The following is a 15,961-nucleotide window of genomic DNA, read 5'->3' on the forward strand; positions in this document are numbered from 1 at the left end:
TTGCCTGTCAAGTTGTATTTGTGAGGTTAAAGATGGCAAGACTCCTTCCAAAACTGCTGTCCTCCTCCCCCAGTAACTACTCCATCATTGAGCTTAGTTGGTGTTAGGGGTTCATGCCTTCCTCAGATGCTTTGTAGGAACAAGATTCTGGTTGACTTCTTTCTGGCCACCAGACAATGTGTGTTTTCTTAGTGTGTCAGATTGATAGCTGAAAACCAAAAGGCTCATCCTGTGGAAGAACAGCAATTTGGAACAAAAACCGTGACCTCAATGTAATGCTCCTTGTTGGTAATCAAGTTCTGGCTCCCAGGACACTGTCTGCAAGAGACTATAATTTAAAACAAAGTTGATGAACCAGTTGAGTACCTTTCTTAAAATTACTGCTTTAAAGTGGATATGTTGAAAATATCAACTGCTAATTATTGGCTCACCAACAAATGGCACTATTTGTTTTTCCTGTTTGTCATTTTAATATTATGGAATAAGCACTCAAACGTGAATGTCTAATGATTTGTGAGTCATTGAAGTCAATTCCATGAATTTTTCAAATTAATTAGGTTTGATAATATGTCCTAAACAATGAGCCTCTACATAAGCCCTAGTCTACTTAAGCTTAAGTATATATTTTTGTCTCAAGACTGCTCAAAGATGCTCCTGTCCCCAGTGGTGGTGCTGACATACCAAGGATGATGAACTATTCTTGAAAGGGCAGATAGATGTAAATGAAGGCAGAGGAGGAGAATGAAATGAACATCTGCTTTTTTCAGCTCTCTGCCAGAAATTCATAGAGGACCAAAAATAGCACTCTAGCTCGCCAACCTTGTTTCAACTTGTGTTAGGTGTAGGAAATTTTCTTTTCTGTTTTTTTTTTTTCTCTCTTTCCAATCTGAGTATGCTCCATTAACTTGTATATTGAATACTAAATTGTTTTAGAAAACAAATCATTTGCTGATGAGAAAACTTCCATGAGAAAGACAGGTCTGTCACAAAATGTAGGTGTGCTTATTTCCTTCTTATTTAAACAGTGATAAGATAAATGAGATCTCAGTACATATCACAGCCAAAATCTTAGATTCCACTGTGTACTATTTGAATAGCTATTGGCATCTGCCATTTTAGGTACACAGTTACACAGGAAGGATAATAAAAACTGGAAATAAATATTGTCTTCTACTCCAACTCCCAATCCTTGGTCCATTTCAATTAAGATATTCAATAAGTAATTTGTAGTCTGTTTTGAACAAAAGAAAATAAAAATGGGAAAGTGAGAGAATAAAAACCAAAGCAAAACTGTAACTGCAATCGTCATCAAGGACAGCTCACAGAGTTCTTTTGAATAGTGATGAATTGCTTCCTGATTCGTGGTTGGTGATTTTTTTTTTTTTAATTCCCTCAAGAAATTTACGATCAAGGAGGAACTAGCATAGTTAACATGTTTCTTTAGCCAGGCCCTGCCAAGTGCAAATGCATGAAACATCCAATCTGAGAAGGTCATTTTCTCAGATCTAGAACCCACAGCTCTCTCAGTATAAATTACATTTCAAAGGAGGGCTTTTGACCACTGTCACGTAGAAGATGTTAGGGAAGTACAAAGTTACTTGAAAGATCTTCTGCTGCTAAAGAGAACTTACAAGCTATGGCAGGGGAGCAGGACTCATCTAGAATTAAAAAAACATAATGTGTTTGCTTTCTGGTTCCTTTGGCCTCTGCGGAACAACTAAAGAGCATTATTTTGGTTTCTGAGGTTTAAATTATTTTATTCCCCTCAAGCACACTGTGTTTATGGTTTGAGGGAGAATGAGAAATAGGAAACTAGGAGGAGACCTGAAAATGTCTCATTTTGACCATCTGATTTTGCAGTGTCTTGTTCTTAATCTAAAACAGAATGGTTATCCTCTCTGATCTTCTAGCAAGAAACATTGTTAATAAAAATAAAGAATCCCCAATCACTGGAGGATAATCCTTGAGACTGTTTTAATACTTGGTTGAGTATTTGCTTAGACCTTAAACTTTTTTTTTTAAATATTTTTTAGATGTTTATGAACCTTTATTTTATTCATTTATGTATATGTGGTGCTGAGAATCGAACCCAGTGCCTCACACATGCTAGGCAAGTGCTCTACCACTGAGCCACAACTCCAGCCCTAGACCTTAAACTTTAAAAGATGATCTTCTTAAAAATTTTTAAAAAGATGGTCTTCTATATAAATCCCAAGTTTGAGGCCAGCCTCAGTAACTTAGTGAGACCCAGTCTCAAAATAAACAGGGCTGGGGATGTAGCTCAATAGGAGCATTTGCCTAGCAGGCCCTAAGCTCTGGGTTCAATCCCCAGCACCCCACACACTGATGGTATCCCCTCAGGTGAAGCTTACTGTTTGTTACCTGCACCGGCACTCATGAATGTCTGCTTCCCATAGTTGATTGTGTCACCACTTGACTGTTCAATTTGTTAGAATAACAAGATTGGTTAACATTTTGCAGTTAAAATAACTGTTTCATGTATTTTATCCCTTTTAGGTTATTGGAGTGGTGAGTAAAGAATACATACCAAAGGGAACACGATTTGGACCCCTAATAGGTGAAATCTACACCAATGATACAGTTCCCAAGAATGCCAACAGGAAATACTTCTGGCGGGTAAGTAAGGAAAAATTTTCATGACTTTCAGTATTAGGAAAAACTGGAGCTAGAAGAGCAGGGTCACTTCCTTTTTCAGCCTGTGCTGAGAGATGCGGGGTCCCTGTGGGAACAGAGAACTCTGAGCAAGTACAGAGAAACTGGTTAAATATTTGGCTCTGGAAGTACAGCCCATGGGTGTTTAGTGGGGGAGATATGCACTATATGTGAATCTTAATTTTTTGCAACTCATTAGACCTTGTGATGAAAGGAAACAGTTTGCTGCTTGCTTTAAGGGTAGGTTCATTTGCATTTCTCTGCAAGGAAGTAGTAATGAGTCACCAAGCCTTAGATTTCACCCCTTCTTGATTTCTTGATGAGTTAACTTTAATTGAATGGAAGAGTTATCATAAATGAATTATGTTGAAGAGAAATGTCACTAAGGAAGGATGGGTAGAAGATGGGCCAGGAGAATGGAGAAGAACCATAGAACTTGTCCTATTTAAGTCCATCTATACTATAAAAGTAATCAAATCTGACAGTATGTAAGTTACTTCCATAGTATAAGGAAAATGCTTACAATCCAGTTAAAAAAAAAAAAAAAAAAGTCTGGCGTATACAACCTCCTCTGAAATATCAGGGTTAGGAAGGACCACCATGGTGAACCAGTGAGATGGAATTCTTAAGGAAAAAACTGTATTAGAAGTGAACAGAGAGGGCTGGTGATATAGCTCAGTGGTTGAGTGTCTGCCTGGCATGCATGAGGCCCTGGGTTTGATCCACAGCACCCCCCAAAAAAAGGGAAAAAAATAAACAGAGAAAAGTCAGAATCCCTTTTTCCATAGATGTCTTTGGGATACTCAGTTTGCTAAATTAAGAAATGTTTACTTAAACCTAGTAAGCAATTTTTATACATACTTATATAAAATGTACACATCTAAAATAAATGGCTGCATGGTAAATTGGATTATGCTTCCTTTGGCTGGTAATTGGCCTAAAAATCTTAGTGCTTTTTATACAAGTATCGCAAAAGACTTGTTAGGGGGTAACTCAGAAGCTATTCCTAAGAAAGTCTTGTGTTTCTAGAAATTTATTTTACTATTTCCCAAGTGAAAGAGAACAGTTATATATATTCACCAAGAATCATGCACCCTTAATTTTTATTTAATGATTACGCTTGTTTAAAATATGTTCACTGGCTGAGCACGGTGGCACACACTGTAATCCCAGCTACTTGGGAGGATGAAACAGGAATATGGCCAGTTCAAGTCCAGCCTCAGCAACTCAGCGAGACCCTTTCTCAAATAAGAAATTTTAAAAAGGAATGGGGATGTGCTCAGTGGTAAAGGGCCCCTGGGGTTCAATCCCCAGGATCAAAATAAATTACAACATATTCACTGCATGACTTATAATAGAAAAATATGAGCACATGTTTTGCTTTTATTGCCAAGAAATTCTTCTCAGACGTGAGCCATTGAGGTATACTAATCTTAAAGTCAAAGGTCTGAATTAACACAGTCCAACGTAAGTCTCTTTACTACCTGGTCATTTTGGAAAAAAAAAAAAAAAAGACAAGAAACATCTAAGAATCTCTCTGTCCCTTCCTTATTTCATTTAAAGATTTCAGGATAAGTAACTAAAAGTCTTTCCTCCGGAGGATTTATCTGAATCAGCCATTCACTTGCAAAGGATATTGTCAGAGATAACTTCTCACGTGTCATTAGAAGCATCCCGATTTTGCTGGCAGGAATGTGAACATCTGTTGTAAGGAAAGAAAAACTTTCATGCAAATTACACAGTCAAAGAGAAGGGGTGTTCAAGTTGAGAAACCAGTGACATTTCTTGTAACTGTACTATGAGTCAGCACGTTTTTAATCTTGTGATAATAGATGGAAATGCAGCGAGGTGAGTGACAGGCAGCAGGGTTCATTTTACGTGTGCATTATTTTATTTTCTGGTGGGGATGTGCGTGTGACTTCATGGCATGGACGGTTCTGTTTTTGAATGAGGATACAGTAAATCGTAGTCCGTGGAAGGCTGACTGGAACCGCCAGACCCATAGCTTTAGAAAGCAGTTTCCGCCGGCGGAGAGCACTAGAGCGATGGAACCCCACGTTCCTGGAAGTTTGCACATCAGAGTAAACAAACTTGAAAACCCCTCTTGATAGCCGAATTCACCCAGCCTTGTTCCATTTTCTCTTAACAAAACACACCGCAAAAGCTCTCACAAGCTGCTTTGATGAAGCCACATGTATTTCCCCCTTCGCAATTTACAGGAAGTTACTCTTAAAAGAAAGTGATTCTGGTGTTTACTGCCTGTGTTAAAGGGACAGGGTTCCTTTTTTAACTTCTGATAACATTGGAGGGAAATATAGAAACCATTCACAGACTTAACGTAGCCAGCAAGTGACTCAGAAGAAAGCAACAGCCTGCTGTCCTGTTAGAGCAAAATCTCTGCTACCCCCCTACCTACTACTCAGAGGCTTGGGTTGCAGATGACCAGGTATTGGTTGTATGTGTTGAAGGAAAGCTCTTGGGTCTGAAGAAAAGGTGGCACCTCTTAAGAGGAAGGAGAGAGAGCAGCTTTCTGTGGAAGGATATGGAGCATGTAATTTCAGTAAGAGTCTATCTTGAATTTTTCCTATTCTTACCTCTGTCTTTTTACAAAGTGCCCCGAGTGCCTCTGTTCACCAAAAGAGGTGTTACTCCAAGACAAACTAGGAATCCTTTGTGAGCTGCCTTTAAAGAGCCACACTTTCTTTCTGTTCTTTTCCCACAATTGCAAGGCTGGGGCTCTTCGCTTGAGGTTTTGGCCAACCTGCCCACAGAGAAGGGGTTCTCTCTTCCCTTCTCTGGCTTGAAAGCAAGGTGCTAGGCTGAACGTGTTTATCAAGAGGAAAAGTGACTTCTCAGTAGACTGTCAAACTCTGGCCTCTGTCCCAGCGCTCCCTTTGTTATGGCAGGTGAAGTTCACCTTTGCCCCACCCAGCGCTTCCACAAAAAGGCACGGTTCCAAGTATTCATATGAACAAGTGTTACTTTAGGACTCTGGAGGGTTGGGGGTGGAGGATGTTTGCATAGTCTGAGCCTTGGGCGGAGGTGTAGGAAACAGCTAGTACAGAGGCCATAGAAAAAGCTGAGACTCAGTTTGACGCAGTCAGTCAGCTTGCTCTTCTACCCAATGACTCAAAGCACTAAAAGTCAGCAGAATCGGAACTAAAGTTAGTAGCATCGCCCATTTGCCATTGACCGTGCTGTAGCAAAAGTAGTACTCTGGTGGTTTAATCGGTTTGAGGCCGCTTCTTAGGTGAAATTTTGTGTTTCATTCTTCTACTATTTTTCCCGACCATGAAAAGATGATAAAACTCAAACGGAAAAGGTAACTGACAAGAATGTGCCTTACCTGTTTCCACCTTCATTTCTGCTGATTCAAGACTACTCTGGCCAAACTGATTTGATTCTTTTTCTAATTGAGCACTGGGGTGGTGGTGGGGGGGGCGTGGGTCAGCGTTCACACACTGTGTGATCTGTGCTGAGAGGTCCTCTGTGGCTGACTTCCTCTTACACATGTCTGTCTTCTCTTTTGGACAGATCTATTCCAGAGGGGAGCTTCACCACTTCATTGATGGCTTTAATGAGGAGAAAAGCAACTGGATGCGCTATGTGAATCCGGCACACTCTGCCCGGGAGCAAAATCTGGCTGCGTGTCAGAACGGGATGAACATCTACTTCTACACCATTAAGCCCATCCCTGCCAACCAGGAACTTCTTGTGTGGTATTGTCGAGACTTTGCAGAAAGGCTTAACTACCCTTATCCTGGAGAGCTCACAATGATGAATCTCAGTAAGTGGATTACAGAACAAAAAATAAATAAATAAAAATAAAAAATGCCAGTAATGTCAGTTCTGCCCCTGTGAGCTAATAACAGGTTGTTTAATTATATGGCTTCATCATCTGTTGGACTAAGTAGGTGGCTTAAACCAGAGATGAGGAAGAGGGAAAACATTTTTTAGTCCCTGTTCCCTGTCATGTAACCTGACCATTTAAAAAAAAATATTAAGAGCTTCTTTGAGTATTGAATTCAGAAACTTACAGGAAGAAATATGTGTCCAATTCTAATTTATCCAAAAGGGGGCAGTTGGGAGTTTAATAGAGATTGGTCCAGACATGCAGAACATGAAAGCTATCACCTCTTGTTGATGGCAGTTTGTTGGTGTTTAAAATGTGCATTGAAATAATGTAGAGGTGCACCTTTGTATATAAAGTCAAGGTCTTATGTGGAACATAAGGTTGTTTCTAGAAAGGCTCTGTCATAGTTTTTCAAGCATATTCTAAGTGAATAACCCTAGAGATTTCATATCTTGGCTTCCTTTCTTATGGTAAAACTAATTAATCTGATCTCCTAATCAGTATTACAGTAACCACCTATCACTTTATCTTAACAAATTTTCAGTTCCTTAGGTTTATAAGCTTTTACTTTTTTAATTTGGTTAAAAATGCTGTCATGACCTTTCTCTGTAAAGGGCTCCTTCATTTTTATCATTCTCAAGTGATCTCTATGAACAATTTAAGAATTAATGTAAAATTCTAACCTCTATTGTAATTATAATTGCATATTCTTGGTTAGACTTACTAAATTTTATAACAGCTTTTAAAATGAACTCTTTTGGACTAAAAAGTTAAAACTGAATGCTGAAATTTTTGTAACTTTTTGTTTTGATAATATTTCAAACTTAAGGAAACAGTTTAAGAAAGGTATAAGGCATTCTCAGTTACCCTTTACCCAGACTTGACAATTTTTTATAGGCTCTCTTGCTTGCTTCATCTAAAGGCTGAATTGTTTTTACTTTACATTTTTACCTTTGGGATATTTGGAATAAATAATAACTTTAACATAAATCACATTTTGACTTCAACTTTAGGACCCGTTAACAAACTAATTACTTACCCTAGTTATATGTAATCCATCTGTCCAGCTATTTGCATTTATTATGTGCTATTCAGCTTATTGATCTTCCTTAGGATCTTGAGTCTATATTTGCAATTTTTCTGAAAATCTGGGGCTATAAAAGCTTCATGACCACTCCTGTAATATCACATTCTAGAATTATGTCTATGTCTATGGCCCTTAACACACTACAGTGCTTTTTTGAACTCCAGGGAAAGATCTTGGGCTGTTTGAGAGCAAACTGGCTTCCACCATGAACATCATGAGTGTCATCTGCCCTGACCAATGGCAACAGTCCTCTCTCAGTGCTACCTGAGACTGCCGGTCACATCTCTAGGGCTAAGTACCCAGCATCCCTTCTGCTGTGTGTGCCTAACCTAATATGAAGGTCCCAGTAGTAAAAGACACAAAGGCACTGTTGGAACATAGTTCTGTCAGAGCCATGTCGGGGGAAGTTGTGCTGTTCCCCCTCACTTTCTCAGCATAGCAAGCCACTTCCCCTTGAGAGTCTCCTTACATTTTTTTAAATTTATTTTATTTTATTTTTTATTTTTTGGCAGTAGTGGGGATCTAACTGTGTCCTCACACGTGGTAGGCAAACCCTGTGCCACTGAATAACATCCCTAACTCATTTTCTTTTGAGATAGGATCTCTTACCCAGGCTGGCCTTGAACTTGCTATCCTCCTGCTTCAGGTTCCCAAGACCTTACATTCCTTTAGTCATTTATGGAATTCAGACAAAGTTTTATTATTTTTTAAATCTTTAAACAGTAAGTCCACTGGGGTCACCCCAACCCCACTGACTTCCCAACAACCATGAAGAAACCTTTCTGCACACGACCCCCACTCTGTGCCCATCAAGGGAAGGTTTTAAAGGCCTGGCATTTTTGTTCCCCAAGGAAAGACTTTGCACTGTATTTTAAGTGTTAAGTGCTTATGTTCAGAAGCAACACGATGAAATGACACCTTTGTGCCTTCAAATATCTGCTTTTATTTAAGCAGAATTTTTCCAAATGGTGGTGGTAGTTGGGCATTTTCAGGCACCCCTTCATTGTCCGATATTCATAGGAAAGAATGAGAGTTAACAACAGCCAGTCACACAGCAGTAAGACTCAGGCGCTGATTGTGAAACCAGTTGTCTTAGGTGTGGCAACTGATGAGTGAGACTCTGATCAGGAAAATTTCCACTATTTCATCAGGCCTAATAGGGAGATTGTGTCTCCAAATGAGTTATGTTGGATTTCCAGGCTTAAAGCACAATAGGGGCCTATGCCAGACCACAGAGGGCTGATTTGACCCTGAGGATTCAAGTGATAGACTTGAGGAGATGTGAAGCAATTTGAAGGAAGGAAAAGTAGCCAGAAATCACAAATTGGCATGAATGTTAAGTTTAAAAAAAAAAAAAAGGTGAGACCCACTTAAGACCCTACCCCTCCTTTTTTTTTTTTTTTGCCATCTATCTAACTAACCCATCTAGAAAACAGTTGACCAAATTATAGACTTCTAAATGTTAATCTGCTTTCTCAGTTTCAGTTGAAAACAGACTTTGTTTTGCCTACTGCAGAACTTCTAGGTTCTTTCTTATAGTCTTGGGGGTTCTTATTATAGATCGAAAATGTGAGTCGGCATAATTAAGCCATTCAGAGCCTTCAGAAGCAGTTCACTCTTGAAATGACTCCCTCCGCCTACAGCCATTTAAGATTGAAGAACAAAAACAGATCTTGATTTTCTTTTTCATGTTAACTCAAGCTGCTGCTGAGTGGGAGAGTCAGAAATGACACCAGCTCCCCTGATTACTCAGCTGCTGAAGGACGATTTTGTAAAAGTACCTTCATATAGACTCCATAACTTCCACCTGTAGGACATTTTAGAGAGCCTAACATTTCACTCTGGATATAGAAGAAGGTGTAGATCTGTTTCCCAAAGACATCAGAGATCGAAAACATTTAGAGTAGATATAATGTGCACCAGGCACTGTGCCAGATATTTTCCATAGAAAATTTGAAATTTTGACTCTGTGTGTGTGTGTGCGCGGGCATGCGCGCGCGCACGCACATGTTTTGTTGTTGTCCAAGACATTAGCTTCATGTCAGTTTTTAAATTCAGTTCTATTAAGGTGCTTAGGAAGAACACAGACTAAATCTGGAGGCAGTGCTGGGAATTGACTTAAATGTACATGCTCACTGGATTTTAGAACCCTGGGGGTATTGGAGCTACTGAAAAAATTGAGAACTAGATGTACTCGGCCGCATAAAGATGACACAAAGTTATGAGGATAAATTTTCTGTATTTTTATTTTATTGGGGGCAGTTTTGTTTTGTTTTTGTTAACTTGAGCCTGAAGATGCATCCCAGTCATTCCTTTTTTTTTTTTTCTCCACCTTCATAAAATTCCTTCCTGCGGCTGTGAGATGCCTCACCTATCAGCTTTCCAGCTTAGTTGTCTTTCTCTTCCTTTACCATTTCAGCTTTAAAAAACAAAAGTGACAATTTGAACTTCCTGCCTGCTGGGCCTCACTGAAAGGCTGATATTGGCCTGATAAGGGGATATTTATTTTGGTTTAGTGACTTCAGAAATCCTCTCCCTCAACAAGCTTTCCATCACTGCCCCCTGATCAGCATCTTCCCCGATAGTGTTGTCCGAGGTGTTTATTCTGGGGCTTCTGGCTGGCCCAAGAGTAACTGATAACAGCTAGCAGGAGATAACACTCTCTGAGGGGCTCTCCAACTGGAAGGAATCCCTCCCTTCAGCCTGTCAGCCTGGAGAATGGATTTGAAGAGCTCCATTTTTGAGGTCCACAGAGTTCATCTCTAGACCCATCAGGTAGCAGGCCTGGAGAGCTTTCTCTGTGAGATCCAGCAGAACATTCTGTAGGACAAGGAGGGATCCTACTACGAAGGCCTCAGCCTGATGCCCAGGCCATGGGCCCTGCTACTTCTCAAGGCACCTTTAGCACTCCCCTAGGGCAGGAGAGCCAGCTTCAGGGACGGCCCTTCTGGAACTGGGGCTCCAACCAAGCCTCTGCTGGTTTACTTTTGGTTGCAGGAAAGACTAAGCAGGCGTTTTAAGTTTTCTCTGCTCTGACTGATGTTGACTGCAGACCTCACTTGTCCTGTGACAGGGCTGGCAGTGGCATGGATAGTCAGTCGAGAGCTGTCCTCATTGCTCCTGTTCCTAAATAGTCTGTTAACCGAGTAACATATGCCATCCTTGGGAATAAACGCTTCCCTCTCAGCCGCCTCTGTTTTCTTTGGTGGTGTAAGTAATTGAACTGGCTCGGGAAGTACCTGTTGTGGTTTGGCAGAAGTGACTGTCACACCTTGTGATTCCAGGGGACAGTACTGCTGGGAGCCTGGTTAGACCAGAACCTTGGTGAAATGCTTGCGCTGTCAGCCAATTACACATAAGGGGTGGCATCTAGGTCCTTGATTTATTTGGCATAGTCAGTTTGAATAGGGCTTTATCAAATTCATATATTAAACAAGAAGTTGAAAATTGATGACTGTTTATTACTTGAAATGAGTCTTTATCTTTCACATCTCGCTGCAGGGCGTGCTGATTTCCTTTAGGTAAACTGTGAACATCAGAATGACTTTTATTAACCTGTGACAACCCCCACCCCAGTATTTTTCCACCCCATTTTGATGAACACTGTCTTGTTCCAGTTTGAACAGCACTTTTCTGTCATAAAGTTTGTACTAATGGAAACAAGATCATCCAAATGGCCCTGTTTATTCTGTAGATGCTGCCATGGTCCCTATTTTGCTGAGAAGGAAAAAGAGTAGCACTTCCGAGTGGGTGGCCCTCGAGCCCTCTTGAGTGAGAAGGCGTTGGGAGCCGGGTGCCTGTCATTCCTGACACCAAGTGGTGCTCAGAGCAGCTCTGGTCATTTCACTTCAGTTCTCTGTAGGCCTCTGAGTAATCACCCTTTCTTCTTTATTTCAGCACAAACACAGAGCAACCCAAAGCAACCTAGTACTGAGAAAAATGAACTTTGCCCAAAGAATGTCCCAAAGAGAGAGTACAGCGTAAAAGAAATCCTAAAATTGGACTCTAACCCCTCCAAAGGGAAGGACTTCTACCGTTCTAACATTTCAGACAAGGACATCGATGGCTTTAGAAAGAACGGCAGCCCAGATATGCCCTTCTACCCCCGGGTTGTTTACCCTATCCGGGCTCCTCTCCCGGAAGACTTATGGAAAGCTTCCCTGGCCTATGGGATGGAGAGACCAACTTACATTACTCACTCCCCCATCCCCTCTTCCACAACTCCAAGTCCCTCAGCAAGAAGCAGCCCTGACCAAAGCCTGAAAAGCTCCAGCCCACACAGTAGCCCGGGGAACACTGTGTCGCCCCTGGCCCCTGGCTCTCTTGAACACCGAGACTCCTACACTTACTTGAACACACCCTATGGCACCGAAGGTCTGGGCTCTTACCCAGGATACGCACCTGCCCCCCACCTCCCTCCAGCCTTCATCCCCTCTTACAATGCCCACTACCCCAAGTTCCTGTTGCCTCCCTACGGCATGAATTGCAATGGCTTGAGCACCATGAGCAACATCAACAGCATCAACAACTTTGGCCTCTTCCCGAGATTGTATCCCGTCTACGGTAACCTCCTTGGTGGGGGCAGCCTGCCTCACTCCATGGTCAACCCAGCTTCTCTCCCAAGTTCACTGCCCTCAGATGGAGCCCGGAGGTTGCTTCCGCCTGAGCATCCCAGAGAGGTGCTTGTCCCAGCACCCCACAGTGCCTTTTCCCTTACCGGGGCTGCTGCCAGCATGAAGGACAAGACCTGCAGCCCCACCAGCGGGTCTCCTACGGCGGGAACAGCCGCCACGTCAGAACACGTGGTACAACCCAAAGCTACCTCAGTGGTGATGGCATCCCCCAGCAGTGACGAGGCCATGAATCTCATTAAAAACAAAAGAAACATGACCGGCTACAAGACCCTTCCCTACCCACTTAAGAAGCAGAATGGCAAGATTAAGTATGAGTGCAACGTTTGCGCCAAGACTTTCGGCCAGCTCTCCAACCTGAAGGTAAGCCTCGTGGCACTGCAGCGTGCTCACATCCACACCATGGGAACTGCCTTCCGGCAGTGGCAGACCTGGGCTGGGCCGAGTGGGCATGGATTCTCCTTTGCTTTCACCACTTCTAGCTCTGTGGCTTGGGACAAGTTACTTTGCCTGAGTTTCTTCTGAATAATAAAAATGTGGGGTTTGGGCTAGAAGATCAGTGTCAAGTCCCTGCCAAGCTGAGACTTCTCTTCTTTCAGCTCAGGCCCATGAGAGCCTTCTGAAAACCCAAGGCTTTGTTCTCTTTAAGACTTTGTCTTGATGCTTTTCTTAAGACATTTCTACCACAAACACCCGAGTCTTTGAGCAGAAACCTTAGGTGCCAGAGCAGAGCTAACACCTGTGGCTTCTTCCAGGTCCACCTGAGAGTGCACAGTGGAGAACGGCCTTTCAAATGCCAGACCTGCAACAAGGGCTTTACTCAGCTCGCCCACCTGCAGAAACACTACCTGGTCCACACGGGAGAAAAGCCACATGAATGCCAGGTGGGCGGTGTGTTCCGGGTAGAGCTTTTGACCTTTGTAGAAAATATGTGGAGCTGCCTTCTCGTGTCATATAGCCCTTCATTTAAACCAGAGTCCTACCTTGGGCTGAGACTGTGGAGCTCCCCGGTGCTCTGTACCTGCTGACTGGCAGCAAGGGTGACAAAGCCAGTGGGTGGGAAGATGGGAGGGAAGTAAATAGCACACCATGTGCAGTGTGCCCGTGTCCCCAGTGTGCTTAGTACCACACCACTGCATTGGGCACACTCGGGGAGGCTCCTAATTCCAGGTTACTGGGCATTGGCCTGTCAGCTTGTCCCTCCCACTGGCAAACTCCTAATCTTCTGTTCTTCCCTCTCTCCCTTCTTGGCCCTCCCTTGTCCCCACACTGTAGGTCTGCCACAAGCGATTTAGCAGCACCAGCAATCTCAAGACCCACCTGCGACTCCACTCCGGAGAGAAGCCTTACCAGTGCAAGGTGTGCCCTGCCAAGTTCACCCAGTTTGTGCACCTAAAGCTGCACAAGCGACTGCACACCCGGGAGCGGCCCCACAAGTGTGCCCAGTGCCACAAGAGCTACATCCATCTCTGCAGCCTCAAGGTCCACCTGAAAGGGAACTGCCCGGTAGCCCCAGCCACTGGACTGGCCCTGGAGGACCTAACCCGGATCAACGAAGAAATCGAGAAGTTTGACATTAGTGACAATGCTGACCGGCTAGAGGACATGGAGGACAACATCGATGTGACCTCTGTGGTGGAGAAGGAAATTCTGGCCGTGGTCAGAAAAGAGAAAGAAGAAACTGGCCTGAAAGTGTCTTTGCAAAGAAACATGGGGAACGGACTCCTCTCCTCAGGGTGCAGCCTTTACGAGTCATCAGACCTGTCCCTCATGAAGTTGCCCCACAGCAACCCACTACCTCTGGTACCTGTAAAGGTGAAGCAAGAAACAGTGGAACCAATGGATCCTTAGGATTTTCAGAAAGCAAGCGTTTGTTTTGTTTCTTAAGTTCGGACTCTTCGAGTCGGGGTGCCTGTAGCAGATGGCGTATGTGTATCTCCAGATCCGCAAAGCTCTCCTGCGGCAGGGGGTTCCCTCACCTCTGGAATTAAAGGACTCCAAAGTTACCGAAATCTCAGGGCATAAATGACGCAAAGACTCTCTCTCTATATATATGTATACATATTATATATACTTATTTACACCCACGTCTATATATTTGAACCTGTGTATTTTGAATATTTGTGTGGATATGTTTGCATAGCCTTCCCATTACTAAGACTATTGCCTAGCCATAATTATTTTTTCAGTGATAATCCTTCATAATTTATTATACAATTTATCATTCAAAAAGCAATAATTAAAAAAGTTTACAATGACTGGAAATATTCCTTGTAATTTGAGTATAAATGTTGTAATTTTGTCTTGTGGCCATCTTTGTAGATAATTTCTGCACAGCTGTTTAAGTACCTAAGATTTAGTAGACAAATACATGACTTCAGTCATCCTCTCTCTGTAATAATGATCTGAAAATGAGGTTTCAGTATTGCCAAAGTTCGACAGTTGATGTATTAATTCATAGGATCATGTCATTTGAACAGCACTGTGTAACATGGGGTGTGTGTGCAGAACTACCCAATGATAACTCGAGTAGAAGGAACAAGAAAAGGAATCTTGTCATGTTTTGTTCCTAGTTCGTCATTTTTCTTTTCCTAGTCATTATTTTACCAAAAAGGTGACAGGAAGTCTTTTTCAACCTGTCTCTCCACAAAAGTAGGGTCCTTGCACCCCACCCCAAAAGTCATTTGGCCTTCAGGGTGGCCACCTGACTTTTGCATCCCAGCGTATTATCTGAAAATGTGAAAGATAAAATTCCATGTTTAAAACCACTGAGAAACTTTCCCGAAGCACAGGTGGTTTTGTACGTGTGAGGTTTGGGAGCTTGAGTCTAGATGTTGTTTTGTTGTTGGTTTTTGTTTTTTATGTCAAAATTGCACAAATGTGGTGCTCAACCAGGAAGGATTTGAAGTAGATAGGCTCGGGCCACACTTAAAAAATACAAACAGAAAAACGGGTATTCTGGTCATCTTAGGGTAAAAGCGGGTAATGGACATTCCTATCCCCAACACATCAATTGTAATTTTTTTCTGTACAACCCAGATTTTCCTCAGTATTTGTGTTTTTGCATTTTATGGTTAATTTAATTGAAGATGAAAGGGCATTGCAAAGTTGTTCAACAACAATTACCTCATTGAGTGTGTTCAGTAGTGCAGGAAGTGATGTCTTATCTAATGATTTGCTACTCCAAAGGAGAAACCAAGTCAGTGTGCTCCAGAAAGATAGACTGTGTCATTCTATCTTTTACTCTGCTAAGCCCAAAGATTACCTGTTGGCACTCAAGGTGTAGCAAAGATTGATGTATATTTATAAATCTATTTATACCACTCTACCATGTGTATATATAATATATTTATAACCACTTAAATTGTGAGCCAAGCCATGTAAAAGAACCTACTTTTCCTAAGGGCAAAAAAAAAAAAAAAAAAAAAAAAAAAAAAAAAAAAACTCTTTCTGAGACTTTTCTTAATACTTGAGGACCTCACTCACGATCACATCAGTGCTCAGGCACCCCCTTGCCTGTTATCAGGGACAAGAAGCCTTGGTGCAGGGGTGAGGGCCACATAACCAGGGAGAAAGTGATACATCATTTTTGCTGTTAAGGATCATCTGGAACAGCTATGTTTTTGTTTTGCCACATCATGATTATGTGGTCACAGTTGAGTCACAGAAATTAATAATTTGCCAGACGTGGTGGTACATGTCTGTAATCCCAGAGGT

At 42.1% G+C, this 15,961-nt stretch overlaps 1 protein-coding gene across 5 annotated transcripts in view; it reads left to right on the forward strand.

Moving 5' to 3' along the window:
* PRDM1 (PR/SET domain 1) overlaps positions 1 to 15,635 on the forward strand; it is a gene marked incomplete at its 5' end in the record, with an annotated part of 95,297 nt that extends 79,662 nt beyond the window's left edge. For 4 of the 5 annotated variants that reach the window (XM_081295620.1, XM_081295618.1, XM_081295619.1 and 1 more), the window contains 5 exons: positions 2,518 to 2,637; positions 6,208 to 6,460; positions 11,511 to 12,607; positions 13,000 to 13,128; positions 13,520 to 15,635. In XM_081295620.1, coding sequence (XP_081151746.1) covers positions 2,518 to 2,637; positions 6,208 to 6,460; positions 11,511 to 12,607; positions 13,000 to 13,128; positions 13,520 to 14,095 — 2,175 coding nt within the window. In that variant the 3' untranslated portion in view covers positions 14,096 to 15,635. The remainder of the gene's footprint in view (positions 1 to 2,517; positions 2,638 to 6,207; positions 6,461 to 11,510; positions 12,608 to 12,999; positions 13,129 to 13,519) is intronic. The other variant, XM_081295621.1, reaches the window with a different exon arrangement.
* Positions 15,636 to 15,961: the final 326 nt, after the last annotated feature.

The sequence above is a fragment of the Spermophilus citellus genome, assembly GCF_964194105.1.
Source record: "Spermophilus citellus genome assembly, chromosome: 5".
In the NCBI taxonomy this organism is placed as follows: Eukaryota; Metazoa; Chordata; class Mammalia; order Rodentia; family Sciuridae; genus Spermophilus; species Spermophilus citellus.